Source organism: Filicampus tigris, chromosome 9 (genome assembly GCF_054856515.1).
Source record: "Filicampus tigris isolate MCC_2025a chromosome 9, RoL_Ftig_1.0, whole genome shotgun sequence".
NCBI lineage: Eukaryota > Metazoa > Chordata > Actinopteri > Syngnathiformes > Syngnathidae > Filicampus > Filicampus tigris.
Genome location: NC_141225.1, coordinates 1,292,856 through 1,312,500, shown reverse-complemented (window position 1 = coordinate 1,312,500; position 19,645 = coordinate 1,292,856). Strand labels below are relative to the sequence as shown.

General features: G+C 40.2%; 1 protein-coding gene across 6 annotated transcripts in view; it reads left to right on the top strand.

Moving 5' to 3' along the window:
- LOC147141614 (zinc finger protein ZXDC) overlaps nucleotides 1-19,425 on the top strand; it is a 38,922-nt gene extending 19,497 nt beyond the window's left edge. The window contains exons 5-10 of one of the 6 annotated variants that reach the window (XR_015088047.1): nucleotides 1,975-2,145; nucleotides 2,590-3,377; nucleotides 5,289-5,367; nucleotides 5,487-5,638; nucleotides 9,260-9,832; nucleotides 9,983-10,596. Coding sequence is in view for 4 of the 6 variants with exons in the window: in XM_086039841.1 (XP_085895967.1) it covers nucleotides 1,975-2,145; nucleotides 2,590-3,377; nucleotides 5,289-5,367; nucleotides 5,487-5,638; nucleotides 18,241-18,342; nucleotides 18,596-18,682 (1,379 nt within the window). In the remaining 2 variants the exon portion in view is untranslated. Of the gene's footprint in view, nucleotides 1-1,974; nucleotides 2,146-2,589; nucleotides 3,378-5,288; nucleotides 5,368-5,486; nucleotides 5,639-6,839; nucleotides 10,597-18,240; nucleotides 18,343-18,595 lie in introns of those variants that run through there. The other 5 variants (XR_015088048.1, XM_086039841.1, XM_086039843.1 and 2 more) reach the window with 5 other exon arrangements.
- The last annotated feature ends 220 nt before the right edge of the window (nucleotides 19,426-19,645 follow it).

Here is a 19,645-nt window from a genome sequence, read left to right as displayed (position 1 = left end):
TTTTTTCGATACCGATAACTTCCTGTATTTGCAAACCATCACCGATAACGCCTAACTTATTTATTTTATACTACCAATTTATCTGTTGTTGCATCTTAAAAGAATAAAACATTTCCATCCCGCTTCTTACTAATGTAGCAGTCTGAGGATTATACAAAAAAGTGGTCACCGACAACGTACAGTTGCATGTTTTACTACTTTCTGAACTCTTGTCACTTCAGATACTGAGGCGATGAGCAATCTCAAAATCTCTAATACGTATCAGTTAGGGCTGTCCCGAGTTACCTTTTTTGCCTTCCGATACGATACTGATATACCGGCCTAGAGTACTGTCCGATATCGATATCGTCCGATGCGATATCAGCACGTGTGAGAAAAAATGAACCATTTATTCCAAACATTTGGGTTACATAAATTGATCCTCAAACATGAGAATGTACTGCACATGAATAAAATAAATACAAAATAAATTAAAGCAGGGCTCTAGACTAAATTTTTGTATTGTTGTACTGGAGTGCCCAACTTTTTCTTCATTGCACCAGCGCTAGTTAGATTTAAAAAAATTTTGGACTGAATCACATTCACTAACGCTAACCCTGTGATTAAGGACTATATCAATAGATTTGACTTGACTTGACTTGAAATATGGTTCAAAAGAATTATAAACTCATGAAAAAGGCCTGAACCTAATATTTGGTTGCACAACCTTTTGAGGCAATTGCTGCAACCAAACAATTTTTGTAACTTTCAGTGAAACTTCTGTACCTCTCAGCGGGTGTTGTGGCCCATTCTTCGTGAACAAACTGCTCCATTTGTCACAAGTTTTGGGTAGCTGACTGTTTTGTTGTATGCCTGTCAGTTTGACCTGATGCAAACCAAATTGCCCTACAAGGGATATTTCAGTAAAGCGAGTTGAAGGTTTGAAGGGTGGTTTCTCCAGATGGCATGTTTCGTTTCAGTTCCTTCCGCAGACGTTGACTAGGATTGAGATCAAGGCCACTTCAGAATAGTCAAATGTTTTTCTCTAAACCATTCTTGGGTGTTTTTAAATGTGTTTTGGGTCATTATCCAGAGTTCACGCTCCCCGTACGACACCTCACTAATGCCAAAACAAAAATGTTGCACATTAGCGAGTACCGCTCTGCTAAACTGGGCAACTTGACTTAAGTTTGGGGTGTGTTTCAGATTTTTTTCTGGCATTTTTTTTCCCCCCACATTTCTCCCCCGGACAAATTTGTTCCTTGCTCCACTATTCTGACCATTTATCAGTAATATAGAGAGAATGAGTGGAAATGTGAATATTTACTTTGCAAGTCAATTTGTGATGAATTCATGTGCGGCCCACAATTTAAAACACTTATATCATGGAATAAGGGACACATAAGGTATTATACAAACTAAGTTTTGTTAAATATTTACATAATTAACACTTTGCAGTACATACAAATATGTACCTAACAGGGTGAAACTTTATCACAGTCCATGTCTGAACATTCCACCCATAATTAAAATGATTTAAATGCTTAAGGGCAAGTAAAGAAAAGGATAAATAAAATAAGATTTAAAAAATAAACATACCACCTACGAGTCCAATATTTTGCATGTTCTATGGTTTTTCAAAAATGTATTTATTGTGCTATACAATCGCCGATAGTGCAGCACTTCTCATTGGTCAAGACAGGAATCCTCGTCTTAACGGCATCGCTGATTGGCTAGGCCGGCATTTAGTTTCTAAAATGAAATACGATATTGTAAAATAATGTGCACATTTCCAGCGTGTGAAAAGCCACGGTTGTATAGTTGTATTTTTTCCAATGTTTTTTTTTTTACTATGTTGAACCACAATTCAAAAGCAATTTCTGATTGGTTAATTTTCGTGAAATGTGTCTTTCTTACTTCTGTGTGTCTTCTTTCTCCACGGGTGTGTGTGTGTTTTCTAATGCTGGCAACTTTCATTCCTTCTATGTTCTTCAGGTTGTAATGCAAAATTTTCAGCTCGCAGCAGCCTCTACATCCACACCAAGAAACATAAGCAGGACGCCAGCACACTTAGGACACGATGTCCTGTGTCCAACTGCTCCAAGCACTTCTCTTCCCGCAGCACTCTGAAAAGTCACATGCTTAAACAACACCAGCTTAGCCCTGGTCAGTAAGCATTTGTTTTGCCTTCATTGTGTCTGTGGATATTCTCAGTCTACAGGTTGTTGATTAACAAAGTTTGAGTAAAGACAACAGGAGTTTTTTGTTAGTCCAAAATGCTTCTTCAGTTCAACATCTGTAGGTGTGAAGTTGATTGTTTATGCCTGTAGAAGTTCATAACGGAGTTGTTGTTGCTCATTTTTTGGATTCAAGGTGAAATGTGTTCAACAAACTAAAAACTCCAGAAGCCTCTATTAACCCTTTTTGGGTATTGCCTTCATTATTCAACTGCATACACAAAATTAAATTATCTTGAAGATTTTATTGATTAGTTGTTCTGTTTTCACAATCGCTGTCCCTGTATTTTGTGTAACTCGGGACTGCAAGAAGCTTTAGTTGCGTATCTTGTCTTGAGGAGTTTTAATAAAGATGAACTCTCTTCTATCCTAGATGTCATGAACCAGATGGAGACCACACCCACCCTGACCCCCAGCAGCGAGCTAATTAGCCCCACTCCAGTAACAGTTCCCGGCTCAAGTATTCCTGGGAGTGACCAGCTGACTAATTTGGACCTGAACTCCCTTTTCTCTAATGTGTCTGGGGCCACCACATCACCTGCTGGTATTGGTGTTGGCATTCCTATTGGTGGGAGCAACTCAAACTCCAGTGGAACTTTCACTATGGACCTCTCCCTGGTCAGTTCAGGCATCCTCACTATTGACCCATCCACAGTTGGCACAGCTCTTTGCACTTCCAACAGCACCACAGTGGCCAGGCCTGTAGACCCTCTCATCCTGGCACCCGGTATTGAAATGGGTCCTCATCACAGTTTGGGTGGCACAGTGGGTGATGTTCTACCCCCCCAGGGCACTCTCAATCTCGACGATGTGCAGAGTGTCACACCGGAGGCCCTGGGAGCGCTTACGTCTCTGTCCATGCAGGGTCCCAGTTCCCTTACTGACCCCACACTTCAGCATCCACTTGGCTCCTCCAGTGCTCTTGGCGTAGAACCTGCAGGCTCCTTGGCAGTTTCCCCTGTTGCAGAACTGTTGCCCTCACCCACAAAGTTGGTAGAGGTTGGTGGCCAGGGAGGGGCCAGGACTCTTAGTTGCGTAGAGGTACTGGGTCGTGAAGATGGAGGAAAGGTTCTCACACAATTTGTTTTCCCTGGTCGCAGCAGGAGCTTAAGCTTGCAGAAAGACATAGAGATCAATGCAGCATCACAGAGCAGTTTCTTGGTGAGACACTTCATTTTTTAAAATAAGACAATTTGTAATAGGAAATTTTCTCGGTCGTATATGTTGGGATATGTATATTAAATCAGTATCCATACAACTATTTACATTTTGGTTCAGATTTATATAAAATTACACAGCAAGATTCCATTATCATGTGTTATATTCTGTGTTAAGTGGAGCGCCAGTTCACAAACATGATTCATTTTGATACTGTGAACAAAAGCAATTTTTCCATTCAACTGAAAGGAAGCAGAATTAATCTGTTTCCAGCCCTGTTATGCTTACCTTTTTCTAATGGGTTTAGTTCAAAAGAAAAGTAGAACTACAGTAATCCCTCGTTGATCGCGGTTAATGGAGACCAGAACCCCCCAACCAAAAACGCAAATAGGTTGACTTATTGTTATCAGTTTTTAAAATGTTATATTATATTCATCTTAAAGTTTTATTTGGGGTTGATTTATGCCTCTATTACGCCATTGCAAACCCCCCCGACGTGGTTCCCACCCTTCTAAATACTTGTTACAATACAAATTTAACTTCAAAAATGCAAAATGAAGAATAAATACCAAGCTGCATGCTGTGAGAGGAATGTGAGCTACAACCCTGGGAGCGGACGATTACAACAGAACATTAGCTAATAACTACGTTAAAGTTAACATTTTTATCCTAAAATTGGCTTACCTTAACTAGAATGCCGTGGTGCATTTTATCCAAAGGTACAATCCTGGTGTGATGCACTTTAAATGCTTGTCGTCGTCGTTATTGTGCAGAGCAAAAGTGGTTGACAACTTTACCGCCGTTGTTGCTGTCGCTTCTTCTTCGTTGTTGTCGTCTTCTTTTAAAACGAAAAAGCACGATCGCCGGAGGCAATCATGGCTTAACTTTCTCTTTGCACAATAACATCAACAAGGTCCTTTGGATAAAATGCAACGCAGGATTCTAGTTAAGGTAAGCTGTTTTAAGACAAAACTAACAAACATTTTGTCGATGCTCTGCTCACAACTTCCGAACACAGCTGTTTACTATCCGCTTATCCGGCTTGACTCTGGCTAATCGAACGGCAAGTTATGAGTTTCTGAACAGAACGTTGTTCAAAAGTTCTGTTTGTTTGTTAGCGTGGACCAGACTAGCGAGAGGCTGTGATGATGCGCAGCCAATCAGCTCCTGGGAAGAATCCACTCGTGCTCTTATTGGTCGATCTCGCGCCGGGAACCAATCACGCACCTTTTATGAGTGCCCGCGGGTATGTACGAAGCCTGAGAGTCAACTCATCTCTTTGAAACAACGCGTCTTTCTTCAATATGGCTGCCGATATGGCTGTATTTTTTGTTTTAGATGAATACTTTTTGAAAACGCGCGATGCACTGAGGCCATGAAACTCGAATTGCAAAGTGGCGGGGGATTACTGTAGATGAACCGTTTATTGCCTCTTAGTTCATGAGAAAAAGTACAGAGCACATGAAAAACATTCTGATGTTAAAGCTTCTTATTTCCTTTTATTCTTCTTATTTTCTTTATCTATTTTTTTTTAATGCTTCAGTAGTGTAATAAGAATTACAATTAGCGTCTTAAAAGTACTATCACTTGCAGTTCTCAGTTTCTTTAGAGCCATACTGAGGAGTAATTTCCTTTGTGCAAAAGAAAGCACGACTGAATGCTCCACATGAACGCTGCGACTGTTCATGAACTGAAGTGAAGTGTATGAGCCGAAGCAATATTTATTCAAAAGTTTGTAAACCGATGTGTTGGGATGTTCCGCTGTAAATTGTACAGATTTTTGGCCTTTGGTGGAGATCTGTGCTTGCTATTCGGTGCACTTGGCATAGAAAAATGACACCAGTCTGCCACCCAGAAAAACAGCTTTGGTTTGCTAAAGACAAATGTAATGACCTAAATGATCTTTTTTGCCAGAATGGTGGCTCTGCAAGGACAGACTACAGAGCCATTCAGCTGGCCAAGAGGAAGAAGCAGATTTGCCCTTCAGTCTCTGGTAACACAAACAAACTAACATAACCTATTATTTGAAGCACCCCATGAAATCTGGCTTTTGCAATAACCTACGATGACTTAATAACATGCTAATTGTTTTATTTATTTTTTTAAATCAAGGGGTCTCTGGAGCTAGTCAGAGAAAAGCAAAAGGAGCCAAATCCACTCCATCTAGTGCTCGCTATGGTGAAGGAGCTGCAGCATCTTACGGTGGCCTAAATCTGCGTGACTCTGTCACTTGTGCTCAATTTGTCCAAATTCAGCTACTACAGGTGAGATTACAACCCATGTGAGTATGAGTGCGTTAGATATTTTTGGTCAACACATTCGCAATATACACTGTAAAAACAAAAATTCTAATTAATAGAAAATTATTAGTGAACCTAACTCAAAAATTATTAACTTGTTACGAACACTAATCTTAAACTAAAGAATGCAATTTCTGGAGAAATTGCCTGTGAAGGCGAAGGAAGCTGAATGAAAATTGCGGAATGCGTCGGAATGAAGTTGAATGAAGTTGTCCATCCATCCATTATTTATGCCGCTTATCCTCACGAGGGTCGCGGGGCGTGCTGGAGCCTATCCCAGCTGTCTTCAGGCAGTAGGCGGGGTACACCCTGAATTGGTTGCCAGCCAATCGCAGGACACACAGAGGCAAACAAACATGAATGAAGTTGTATGATACTGAATTAATTCGAATGATACTGAATGAAGTTGAATGATACTGAATGAAGTTGAATGATACTGAATGAAGTTGAATGATACTGAATGAAGTTGAATGATACTGAATGAAGTTGAATGATACTGAATGAAGTTGAATGATACTGAATGAAGTTGAATGATTCTGAATTAAGTGGAATGATTCTGAATTAAGTGGAATGAAGTTGAATGAAAAGGAATGAATTGAAATGAAGTAGAAAGAAGTGGAATGAAGTAGAAAGAAGTGGAATGAAGTTGATTTGAAGGAAGTTGAATGTAGTTGAATGAAGCTGAATGATACTAAATTAAGTTGAATGATACTAGATTAAGTTGAATGATACTGAATTAAGTTAAATGATACTGAATTAAGTGGAATGAAATTGAATGAAAAGTAATTAATTGAAATGAAGTAGAATTAAGTGGAATGAAGTTGAATGACCTCTATGAAAAACTGTGCAATGCGTTGAAATGATACTGAATGTAGTTGAATGAAGTTGAATGACCTCAAATCAAACAGAATAGCCTGGAATGAGGAGGACGAAGAAAAGACTTCTGGGTCATTTGGGTCACTTCCGGTCCATTTCCGGGTCATTTGGGTCACTCCCAGTTCATTCCTGGGTCACTTCCGGTCCATTTCCGGGTCATTTTGGTCACTTCCGGTCCATTTCCGGGTCATTTGGGTCACTTCCTGTTCATTTCTGGGTCATTTGGGTTCATTTCCTGTTGAATATGGGTCACTTCCTGTTCCTTCCTGATTTTGGGTCCTCCCCCAAGATGGCCGCCGCACTGGGGAGACCTCGGGGTGAGTATACCCAGTCTAGCTAATGTCCCTGTCCAAGATGGCCGCCGCACTGGGGAGAACTCGGGGTGATTATCCCCAGCCGAGCTAATGTCCCTGACCAAGATGGCAGCCGCACTGGGGAGACCTCGGGGTGAGTATCCCCAGTCTAGTTATTGTCCCTGACCAAGATGGCCGCCGCACTGGGGAGACCTCGGGATGAGTATCCCCAGTCTAGCTAATGCCCCTGACCAAGATTGCCGCCGCACTGGGGAGACCTCGGGGTGAGTATCCCCTGTCTTGCTAATGTCCCTGACCAAGATGGCCGCCGCACTGGGGAGACCTCGGGGTGAGTATCCCCAGTCTTGCTAATGTCCCTGACCAAGATGGCCGCCGCACTGGGGAGACCTCGGGGTGAGTATCCCCAGTCTATCTATTGTCCCTGCCCAAGATGGCCGCCGCACTGGGGAGACCTCGGGGTGAGTATCCCCAGTCTATCTATTGTCCCTGCCCAAGATGGCCGCCTGTCCAAGATGGCCGCCGCACTGGGGAGACCTCGGGGTGAGTACCCCCAGTCTAGCTAATGTCCCCGCCCAAGATGGCCGCCGTACTGTGGAGACCTTGGGGTGAGTTTCCCCAGTCCAGCTAATGTCCCTTTCTAAGATGGCCACCGCACAGGGGAGACCAAGGGGCAATAACACTGGTCCACTGGAAATGCATGGTGAATTTTTGTGGGTTTTTTGAGTGGATGAGTTGAATGTTTTTGAAAGTAGGAATTTTGGGGGTGTTAAGAAGCTGAATGTGAGTTGAATGAGTGTAATGACTTGAATTTGTGGAAATTGGGAAGGTGTAAATGTGAAAAGTTGAATGTTCCAATGGAAAGGAATGGTGAATAGTTGAATTTTTGGGGGTTTTTAAAATGTGAATGAGTTGAATGTGTGGCACGTAGGGATTTTGGGGGTGTTCAAAAATTGAATGTGAGCTGAATGACTTGAATTTGTGGAAATTGGGAAGGTGTAAATGCTAAAAGTTAAATCTGTCAATGGAAATGAATGGTGAATATTTGAATTTTTGTGGGTTTTTTAAGTGTGCATGAGTTGAATGTGTGGAAAGTAGGAATTTTGGGGGTGTTGAAAAGCTGAATGTGAGCTTAATGAGTTGAATGACTTGAATTTGTGGAATTTGGTGTGGTGTAAATGCTAAAAGTTAAATCTGCCAATGGAAATGAATGGTGAATAGTTGAATTTTTGTGGGTTTTTTAAGTGTGAATGAGTTGAATGTGTGGGAAGTACGGATTTTGGTGGTGTTGAAAAGCTTAATGTGAGTTGAATGAGTTGAATGACTTGAATTTGTGGAAATTGGGAAGGTGTAAATGTGAAAAGTTGAACGTTCCAATGGAAATGAATGGTGAATAGTTGAATTTTTGTGGGTTTTTTAAGTGTGAATGGGTTGAATGTGTGGAAAGTGGGAATTTTGGGGGTGTTGAAAAGCTGAATGAGTTGAATGACTTGAATTCGTGGAAATTGGAATGGTGTAAATGTGGAAAGTTAAATCTGCCAATGGAAATGAATAGTGAATAGTTGAATTTTTGTGGGGTTTTTAAGTGTGAATGAGCTGAATGTGTGGGAAGTAGGACTTTTGGGGGTGTTGAAAAGCTGAATGTGAGTTGAATGTATGGAAATTGGGAAGTTGTAAATGTGAAAAGTTGAATGTTCCTATGAAAATGAATGGTTGATAGTGCAAATTTTGTGGGTTCTCTGAGGGTGAATGAGTTGAAAGTGTGGGTCGTAGGAATTTGGGGTGTTCTGAAAAGTGAATGTGAGCTGAATGAGGTTAATTTGTGGAAATTTGGAATGGTGTAAATGTGAAAAGTTGAATGTGCCAATGGAAATGGTGAATAGTTGAATTTTTAAGGGTGAATGAGTTGAAAGTGTGGGAAATAGGAATTTGGGGTGTGTTGAATAGCTTTACCAATGTGAGTTGAATCTTGTGAATTTTAAATTGGAATGGTGGAAATGGGAAATGTTGAATATGCCATTGGAAATGAATTGTTTTTTTGGGGGGTGAAAAACGGGGAATTTTGGGGTAACTGTAAATTTTTTGAATGAAAGAAAAGGACCCCCTGAGGCCGTGAATTTTCAAAATACATTGAAGTTGGAATGGCGAGAATCGGTTGAAAAATGTGGCCAAAAAAGCGTGAGAAATAAAATATAATAATAATAATAATAATAAAGGTGAATGGTGTAGAATAACATATTCGCCTTCACACAATAATAAAGGTGAATGGTGTAGAATAACATATGTGCGAAGGCGTAGAACTTTTGGGTTGGGGAACATGCTTAACTTAATGTCACCGAGTCCAGTTAAATTAGATAGAAGAAGTTATTGTCCCAGGGTCCTTTGCGGGTTCTTTCAGACATGTGCAGACCTGCACCATTTCGTACGGACGTACGCTCGCCCCTCTCAACTCATTGGAAAATCCACGGTGGAATTTAACGGAACCTGTAAACTGGAAGCGGGCCCTTTCGTCTGAACCAATGTGTTACTTGGTAAGTAAACTATTTTATGAACCGCCGCTATTCATTTAACTTGATAGCTTGGCTTCTCCGAACTAAGACTGCTCAATGCTTGTCCATCCGTTTAAACGCCAAAAGTTGCACTATTTTGCGACAAGTACGTCGCTGAATTAAATGCTGTTTTAGTTGTAAATATTTTTGCTTTTCCCTTATAAGAGCAGCGTCGGTTACTCTGGTTGGTTTTGTGTGGGAGATGGGACAGATTGAATCTGACGCTTAAACTTGTCAGCTATTAACAAGCACTTGTCATCTTCCACACCGTTTATCCTGTACAGGGTCGCGGGGAGGAGATGGAGCCTATCCCAGCTGACAATAGGCGAAAGAGTACCCTAAACTGGTCGGCAGCCAGTCGCGGGGCACACACACACAGTCACTGAGTGGGAACCGATCCCATGCTGACGGCACACAACTCAGTTAAGTGTACCACTACACCATCAGCAACCAAGAGTACTGTATATAAAATCTTTAAAATTAGTTCAACTTTAAAATCTTAGCAATTTCCCTCCCTTCCTCCTCTAAAAGAAGACCACATTCAATAACTAGTCCTGTGTGCTTTTTTGCAGGACACAGCAAAAGAACAAGCACTTGCCTCAGTCACATTTGGGGTTCTGAATGTAATTGAAGATGCTCAGCAGCAGGGTCCAAATGGAGTGCACCTCCAGCTCATCTCCACTGCTATCATACTTGGGTGGGACGTACTGTTATGGAAAATATCTGTGACTTTTCCCAGGCAGTCTGTCTTCTGTTTTAACTTAGACTACCCGAAGTCCATGCGAAACACATTTCGATTCATTCAGGCAGTGATGCTTGGATTGGGAAACAAAAACCTCCCTCCCAAATTAATCACACTGCAGAACAAGCCAATGGCGTAGGCCAGTTTGAATTGCTAAATATAGACTGCAGATTTTGTGAAAAAACAAAACAAAACAAAAAAAAAAGTTAATGTTCCAAGCAAATGTTTAATGTTCAAGCGTAACTTTTATAGTATTTGTATGAGTGATTTGTTCATTGACAGTTGGTGTTTGTGAGACAGTGCTGTATTCTTTGTTAATTTTATGACTGCTGTTCATTTAACAACATGAAACAAATACACTGATGTAATCATTGTTAATTTTATGAGTGCTATTTAACAAACGTGACACAAATACACTACAAATAAATGTTAATGGTTAATACACTGAGTGTTCTGCATTCATTGTTTTTTGGGGCTCCGTTCCATTTCCTGGTCATTTGGGTCATGTCTGGTCCATTTCCTGGTCATTTGGGTCACTTCCGTTCCATTTCCGGGTCATTTGGTTCACTTCCAGTCAATTTCCAGGTCATTTGGGTCACTTCCGGTTCATTTCCGGGTCATTTGTGACACTTCCTGTAGATTTTGGGTCCTCCCCCACGTTGGCCGCCGCATTGGGGAGACCTCGGGGTGAGTATCCCCAGTCTACCTAATGTCCTTTCCCAAAATGGCCGCCGCACTGGGGAGACCTTGGGGTGAGTATCCCCAGTCTAGCTAATGTCCCTGCCCAAGATGGCCGTCGCACTGGGGAGACCAAGGGGCAATAACACTGGTCCACTGATAATGAATGGTGAAATTGTGGGTTTTTTTAAGTGTGAATAAGTTGAATGTTTGGAAAGTAGGAATTTTGGGGGCGTTGAAAAGCTGAATGTGAGTTGAATGACTTGAATTTGTGGAAATTGGGAAGGTGTCAATGTGAAAAGTTGAATGTTTTAATGCAAATGAATGGTGAATAGTTGAATTTTTCTGTTTTTTTTTTTTAAATGTGAATGAGTTGAATGTGTGGAAAATAGGAATTTGGGGGGTGTTGAAAAGCTGAATGTGAGTTGAATGAGTTGAATGACTTGAATTTGTGGAAATTGGGAAGGTTTAGATGTGAAAAGTTGAATGTTCCAATGGAAATTAATGGTGAAGAGTTGAATTTTTGCGTTTGTGGAAATTGGAATGGTGTAAATGTGAAAAGTTGAATGTGCTAATGGAAATGAATGGTGAAGAGTTGAATTTTTGCGTTTTTTTTTACGGGTGAATAAGTTGAATTTTTTGGAAGTAGGAATTGTGGGTGTGTTGAAAAGCTCTACCAATGTGAGTTGAATGAGTTGAAGCTTATGAATTCGAAATTGGAATGGTGGAATTGGGAAATGTTGAATATGCCATTGAAAATGAATGTTTTTTTGGGGGGTGAAAAACGGGGAATTTGGGGGAAAACGTAAATTTTTGGAATGAAGAAAAAGGACCCCAATGTTGGCGAGAATTTTTGGAATATATTGAAGTTGGAATGGCGAGAATCGGTTGAAAAATGTGGAAGTAGAAGCATGCCGAAAAAGTGCGAGGAATAAAATAGAAGAAGAACTAGAGAATGCAATTTCTAGAGAAATTGTGTGGGAAGGCGAAGACGCTGAATAAAAGCGGAATGCGTTGGAATGATACTGAATGAAGTTAAACAACCTCGAAACGATATAAAAAAATCCTGAAGGGAAGCAAGGAAACAATGAAAGAAGGAAGTCAGGGAAAAAAAATGAAACAAGGATGGAATGGCCAGGGATTGAACCCACAACCTCCTGTTTGGTTAACGACCACTCTACTACTGAGCCATGCAGCTGCCAATATTGGAATGTAAGTTTAATCAGCTGAAGGGTGTGAACGTGCCTTTGGTGCTTAATTAGGGCCACCTGGGGATGAGTATTCAGGTGTGGTGAATTGTTGTGGCTTTTTAAATGTGAATGGTGAATTTTTTTAATGTTTTTTTTTTTTTAAGGTTGAATAATTAGAATTTTTGGGAAGTAGGAATTGTGGGTGATGTCGAATGTGAGTTAACATTGAAAGAAGGAAGTCAGGAAAAAACATTGAAACAAGGATGGAATGGCCAGGGATTGAACTCACCACCTCCTGGTTAGGAAACCACCACACTACCACTGAGCTATGCAGCAACTGATATTGGATCATGCGTTGAATGAGCTGAAGGATGTAAATGTGCCATTGGGAATTTTTTTTTAAAATGCGTTTAAAGGTGACATAATTTGAACATTTTGGAAGTAGGAATTGTCGGTCATGTGGAATGTGAGTTGAATGAGCTAAATGTTGTGAATTTGAAATTGGAATGGTTTGAATGTCAAGTGTTGAATTTGCCATTGGGAATGAATGGTGAATTTTGAAATTGTTTTTTTATGGTTGAATAATTAGAATTTTGGGGAAGTAGGAATTGTGTGTGATGTGTAATGTGAGTTGAATGGGCTGAATGAAGTTCAATGAGCTGAATGAAGTTGAATGACCTCCATGAGCGGGAATCGAGCCAATGCGGCAGATGGGGAAGTGTTGAATCTCCCATTGGAAATGAATGAGTTTTTTTGGGGTGAAAAATTGTGAATTTGGGGGGAACCATAAATGTTAGGGGCAGAAAAAAGGAAATTCTGATGGCATGAATTTTTTTAATAATTTGAAATTCGAACGGGGTGAATCGGATGAAATATGTGGAAGTATTAGAACTTTGAATTTGCCATTGAAAATGAATGGGTTTTTTGGGGTGAAAAACAGGAAATTTTGGGGGAACCATAAAAGTTAGGGGGGCCTTCGCCTTCACACAACTAGAGAATGCAATTTCTGGAGAAATTGCATGTGAAGGCGAAGGAAGCTGAAAAGAAACTGCGGAATGCATTGGAACGAATTTGAATAAAGTGGAATAAAGTTGAATGATACTAAATAAAGTTGAATGATACTGAATAAAGTTGAACACTTGTTTGTACAGCAATGGATGCTGCAATAACTGCTCTTCCACAGTGCGGCAATGCACTGTCCAATTCGAAAGACAAATTATGCCATTATTTTCGTTTTGTCTCTATCTTGCGGCACCAAAACTGAGGTCGAAAAATGACCTTTACAATGTATCAACTGAATAAGGGGTCGCCATAATTTAAGATAATGCTGTGATTAACACTAAAATTTTCTTTATTTCACAAAAAAACTTTCCTGCTTCATTGGTTTACCTTAATGGTGATGTAATTTGAGGTCTTCACTTTTACATTTTTTCACCAATGATTCCTGGATGTCCAATCTTTGAATGTGAGGTTTTGTTTAGGATCACTATCATCACCGATTTTACTGTTAGTTTTCCCCCATTCTTTTGATGAAGAGTCAGTTTTATGACACTTAGGGTGTCCTACACTGATTTTTATCTTAAAACAGGATGGCAATCCTCAAGCTTCTACCACAAGTGGCAGAGGATTCTTGCCTATTGCGCCCACACAAAGTTGTCACTTCCAATCCTGTTTATATCCACTCACACAGTTTACACAGTCACACTTTTAGCAGCATTTTTTTTACGCAGTTTAAGTACGTACAGGACACCGTCGCCCTTACAGTTTTATAGACTTGCTTTACTTACTTTTACCTTGACATTGACTAGTATTCTCAAGGCTTACACAGTTTTAAAGACTTACTGTCTCAGTTTTATAGACTAACTCTGTCTTACAGTTTTATAGACTCACTCAGTCTTACAGTTTTATAGACTAACTCTGTCTTACAGTTTTATAGTCTCACTCTGTCTTACCACTTGACCAGGGACTAGTATTGTCAAGGTTTTTTTTTTACCAGCGCGCAATTCACTCATCCACGAGTGTCGGGAGTTTCCTACTCACCCAGAGATGTCTTCACTCCTCCGGCTTCCCGTCAGCCTTCAGTTCCCAGAAGTGGAGCCAAAGACCAGTCCCAGAAAAGGGTCTTAGAGCCGTGGCCACGGACTTTACCTGGAGGTTGACTCGACAGCTGGAAACCTTCCGGCATATAGGGATCCGGCTCGAAGGACCAATGAAATGTCAGGTTCACACCAAGTGAGACATTAGTTAACAATGCACACAATGAGGAGAGAAGACACTCGACAACAATATTGTCTTTTTACTTGCAAGGAGAGCGCAGGGAAGTGTACAATTACAGTTCCTAAAACACTCTGCCCGGCTCCCGCGCCTCCTCTCTTTTTATTTTCTTCGGAGTCCCTGATTACAAAGGTGTTCCAGCTCTAAGGGAAAGGGGAGCGAAAGCAGCTGGAACACTATGAACTTGTTTTGTCTATGTCTATGTATGCATGTGTGTGTGCGCGTGCGTGTGTGTGTGTGCGTGTTTGTGTGTGTGTGAGCCATTAGCATACATATGTGGAAGCAAAGCACATCAAGCAAGTTGGGCGTAGATTTGGAAAAAGCTAAAGCTAAACCCACAAGCTAATAAAGCTAACAGGCCTTGTCCACAAGAATCCAACACATGAATAATAAAATACATTATTATTCTTACATTCCCCCCTGTTTTTATATAATATAAAGCTAAACCTACAAAGCTAACAAGCCTAATCATGAAAAATCTAACACATGAATAATGAAATACATTATTATTCTTACAATATAAAACCCGAAAAGAAAAACAAAATCCTTTTAAGCTTTCTGAACAGGTTTGAATTTGAATAGTGACATTTTTGATCAAAATGTGCAGGGAATGCAAACATAAAAGGTAACATAATGTAAACCTAAAAACACAGCTCGTAACGCGGGTCTAGTACTTTGAAGAATCTTTTAAACCCCTCGTTTTCCACTGTTTTAATGGGAATCATGTCTTGAGCAAGAGAAATAGCTACCTACACTTTTGCATAATTTAATGAGACAATATCGTGGTTACCACTAAGTCACTGCCTTAGTTACTTCCTTACACTGCTTGGTTGTTTTTTCATATGAAATGCCCTTGTTAAATGACTGTGTTACCGTGGGTTGTGTTAGGTTGGAGCTAGTGGCTGCCTCTGGCTACCATGTGTCTGGCCCGCGAAGTCAAATCATGTGCGTTGACTTGACATGTTTCTATGAAATTGTCATCACTGTTAAAACAATATATCGTTACTGTCATGTGAAAAACACTTACCCCTATTTTTTTTAATTTTCTTATTTTTATGTGAATGGTTTTCTGCGGCGGCACGGTGGTCGACTGGTTAGCACGTCCGCCTCACAGTTCAGAGGTCGAGGGTTCGATCCCGGCTCCGGCCTCCCTGTGTGGAGTTTGCATGTTCTCCCCGTGCCTTTTCTCCGGGCACTCCGGTTTCCTCCCACATTCCAAAAACATGCATGGTAAGTTGATTGGATACTCTAAATTGCCCCTAGGTGTGATTGTGAGTGCGGATGTTTGTCTCTGTGTGCGCTGCGATTGGCTGGCAACCAGTTCAGGGTGTCCCCCGCCTACTGCCCAAAGACAGCTGGGATAGGCTCCAGCACGCCCCGCGACCCTTGTGAGGAGAAGCGGTACAGATAATGGATGGATGGATGGATGGATTTCTGCGTTACAGACATCGCGTTAACGTGAAATTTCCAAAATTGGACGTGTTTTTCACAGGACAGCAACGATATGAGATATTGCAAGCATTTGTTACCACTCCCTCCTTTAAATTATGTTGAAAACTAGGCTGCCCTCGCAGCCCTGGCAATGTTGGGGTACCGGCAAGTTGGGATTCTCGCACATCGAAATTGAATAATCGAAATTATCACGTGGATCAAGTTACAGCAGCCGAGCGGAGATGTCTTCAGGCTCAACTTTGATCAAATGTCAGTATGTTTTTAGAAGAAATTATCATGTGGGTCAAGTTCCATCAGCTATTATAATAAGAGCAAATTCATACTTTAAACTTAATTCAAAATGGCCGACTTGGTTTAACATATGGCTCCAAGAGACTTTTTTTGTAGGCCTTGAACTGTTACATGTACCACCAATTTTTTGTAGGTCTCGAAGAAACGTACAACCAGGGCTTTACTAATTGCACAAAAAAATAAAAACATATTCATGATTTTGCCAGGCCTGATGTATGTACAAAGTTTAGTGAGATTTCGTGCACGTTCAGACCCTCAAAATGAGCGTTGTTTTGGCAACAGCTTTTCACAAAAAATCACAAATTTCGTACGTTAATAATAGGAAAGCCTAACCACTCTTCTGAGCAAAGATGAGGTGGACCCGGTTAACCTGCTAGGATAAAAATATCAAAAAAAAAACGTATTTCCATCAGCCACTAGGTGGCGCTACCACTATGATGAAAAATAAGTTCGTAGATGTCTTCAGCCCTTGGCTATCATCAAATATGAAAAATTTCAAGATTTGATGATCTGAGTCAAGTTAAAACTGTATTTATTGTCACGTTGACTAATCAGACTTTGCGGCATTGTCATGGCCACGTCCTTCGCCGAAAAGTCACAATATTTGGCGTAGAGCAAGACCAACGTCTTGAGGCTTTTCTGACAAATTTTTGTCGCCACTAGGTGGCGCTATATCTATAATGAAATATTATCATGTAGCTGTCTTCAGGTTGCGACTTTTTACGTACAGGTGAAGTTTGGGATTTTTTGGAGCATGTACAGGGGAGTTATTAAGGTTTTTCCCCTATATGGCGAAGGAAAAAATATATGCCAAATTTGATGCCCCGCCCCCATCATATAGTTTATCGAAAACTCAAAAAAATTGTCCCAAGTGTTGCCCCAGGTCTTAAGATGATATATCCGAAGTTTGAAATCAATCGGATAAATCTTCTGGGACATGGGTGCAAAAGTATGCACCCTGTAAACGTGCAAAAATGGTCCAAAATTGGACATTTAAAAATTCATAGCTCACTTCCTGTACACTTAAGACTGTGGCTGCAATGGACTTTTTTGTACGTCTCGGGAGTGCTACATGTGCCTGCCAATTTTCGTAGGCTTGGTCAAACGGGCTGGAATTCTATTTTGGTATGGTCACAAATAAACATCCGCAATAAAGTGAATCCGCAATAACCAAACTGTGGAGTAGTGAAGGAACACTTTTTTTCGGTCTTAGCTGAGCTAGAGCTAATTATAATATTAATATATTCATTGTATTATTTATACTTTATAAATTGTATAATGTAATGCCTTTATTTTGCTACATCCTCTTGGTTGTTTTTATTGTTATATTAGGGTTGTCACAAATGAGTCTTTCAGAATTATCCTATAGATTATTCCATCGATTATTTGAGTAAACGCCACCTAACCCACATCTTAACATGATATCTAGTCTACAAACACCATGCAGTACTTCCCAACTAGTGATGCCGGGGTAACTACGTTCTAACCAGTGATGGTATGAAAAAAACACATTACCTTGCAGTGGAGCAATGCGGTGGATTTATTAATTATTTATTACTGCAAACAACAGAACAAAAGTACAGAAAATTGGTACCATTAAGTACCAGTATCGATTCCCAGGTACCAAGAATCGAAACCGAACCAGTTCAAATGTGAAAGGACCCATCCCTATCATTCACATGAATCTCATCGTCCACTACCACCCACTCTACTGTATAACCCCCGATACACTTGATTATGCAGGACAAAAGCACAATAGTCTTTTCTGCTGATAATGTGACTCAGTCTACTTCACTTCAGGTAGATATTCTTTTTACTTCTTTTTTTGCTAAGCATCGTTGTCTTTTTAAAAAAAAAACTGAAAATCCACATAAACCCAAAGGAGGTTGTCAAATACACACGCAGAGTTCATCTATAATGACTACAATTGACTGAGGTTCTTTTTAGTAGTCATTATTGAATGTGGTGGTGTAGCAGACATCGGCTCACAACGTACACAACCAAGTCTGCTGAGGTGCATAAACAGCTTTGTTGACAGATTTCTTGCTTGGTTGGTTGATTTAAATGCTCATTTAAATTAAAAAAAAATGTTGAGGCATATTTTTTGAACATCGATGTACAATTTTTGGGTGATTTTAAACTTTGAGCTGCAAAAAAACATTGCTACTGTTAGTTACTGTGGTCTGTCTATTGATTTGTTCAGGATGACCCAGGCAGTGATGGTGAACTAGCTTTTCAGCTCAGCTCCCAGCCATCCGCTTCTCACTCTCAGCTCACCGTTGACCTTCCTGTCAACATATTACAGGTATATTGTTGTTGTTGTTTCAAAATGCTTTTCATTAATATTCAAAGCCTGCATATTGAATGACACAATTTCTCATTGTAAGTAATTTTCTAAAAAATGAAATATTAAACAGGAATGGAATTTGAAAACGTATGTCCATAAATTGACAACCATGTGGTGCAAAATGAAGGATTTGAAGGATGAACACATTTTATCTTTTTTTCTTGGGTTAACTTTGATACAAACCAGTAAACCTTTTCCTATTTTCTCACAGGAAACCGCGGTAAGCACAGAGGAAAACAGTGGCTCTGATGACTCTCAATTCACAGGAAGCACAATCAACCTTCAAGACCTAGAGTGACTGACCACACTTTTCCTTCCATGCCACTATAACACTGTTTACATCAGAAAAATGTCCAGTTTGACTCATCCTTTATATGCAGTTTATCTGACTTGAGTAGAGTGTTGACTGGAAATATCATGATCCAGCCATTCATTTCCTACTGTTGTTGCTGTCAAAGAAAAGCTCAAGCTTTATCCCAATCATCTTTGTCTAAGAAGCAGGGTTCACCCAATACCATTAATAATGCACCCCAAGGTGAGAGGTGCTATGAACCCTGGTTCCCCCAAATTTTAGATATTGAACCCAAATCAAGCCAGAGACCACCAAAGTAAAGCATAGCAGCACACAATGCCTGAGGCATCATGCCATCAGGAAAAAGTGGCAATTAAAAATGAGCTTTGATACTTAAATCACTGTTAAATCCTTATTTTTTTTAACCCATGTGCATTGAAGTAGAGCTCTGCAAATACGGATTAAGATGTTTTCTGTGTTTACATCAATGGCATGTTTGCCTTAGTCCTACTTTGCTTTGTATGTCACAGTATCCTGTTTACACTCTGTATTTGCCTTACAACTGAATTCATACATCATGCGCGTCACCATTTGAATAATTTTCCACAATTTCCATTTCTCATATGTGAACTTTTGTAAGGCAACAGCAAGATATGTGAAAATTATTTCATGTTATGATTATGGATTTGTTGTATATGTATATTATAAATCAAAGAACCAAACACAGGCTAATAAAACAATTAAAAGCACTGTCTGTTTTTTTGAGGTTGTATTTTTCAGTGCCATATTCCATCAGAACACATACCCACCAAAGAAATACCCCAAAGATCAAAATTACCAAATTGAGAAACGCTACTTTTATGGTAAATTTGCGACACAGAGGCTCAGGGCAAACAAAAAAAACAAACCTTGTGCACCTAACTTGGACCCCTTCTATTAGTGGGAGATAGGGACCAGGCTGGCTCGCGA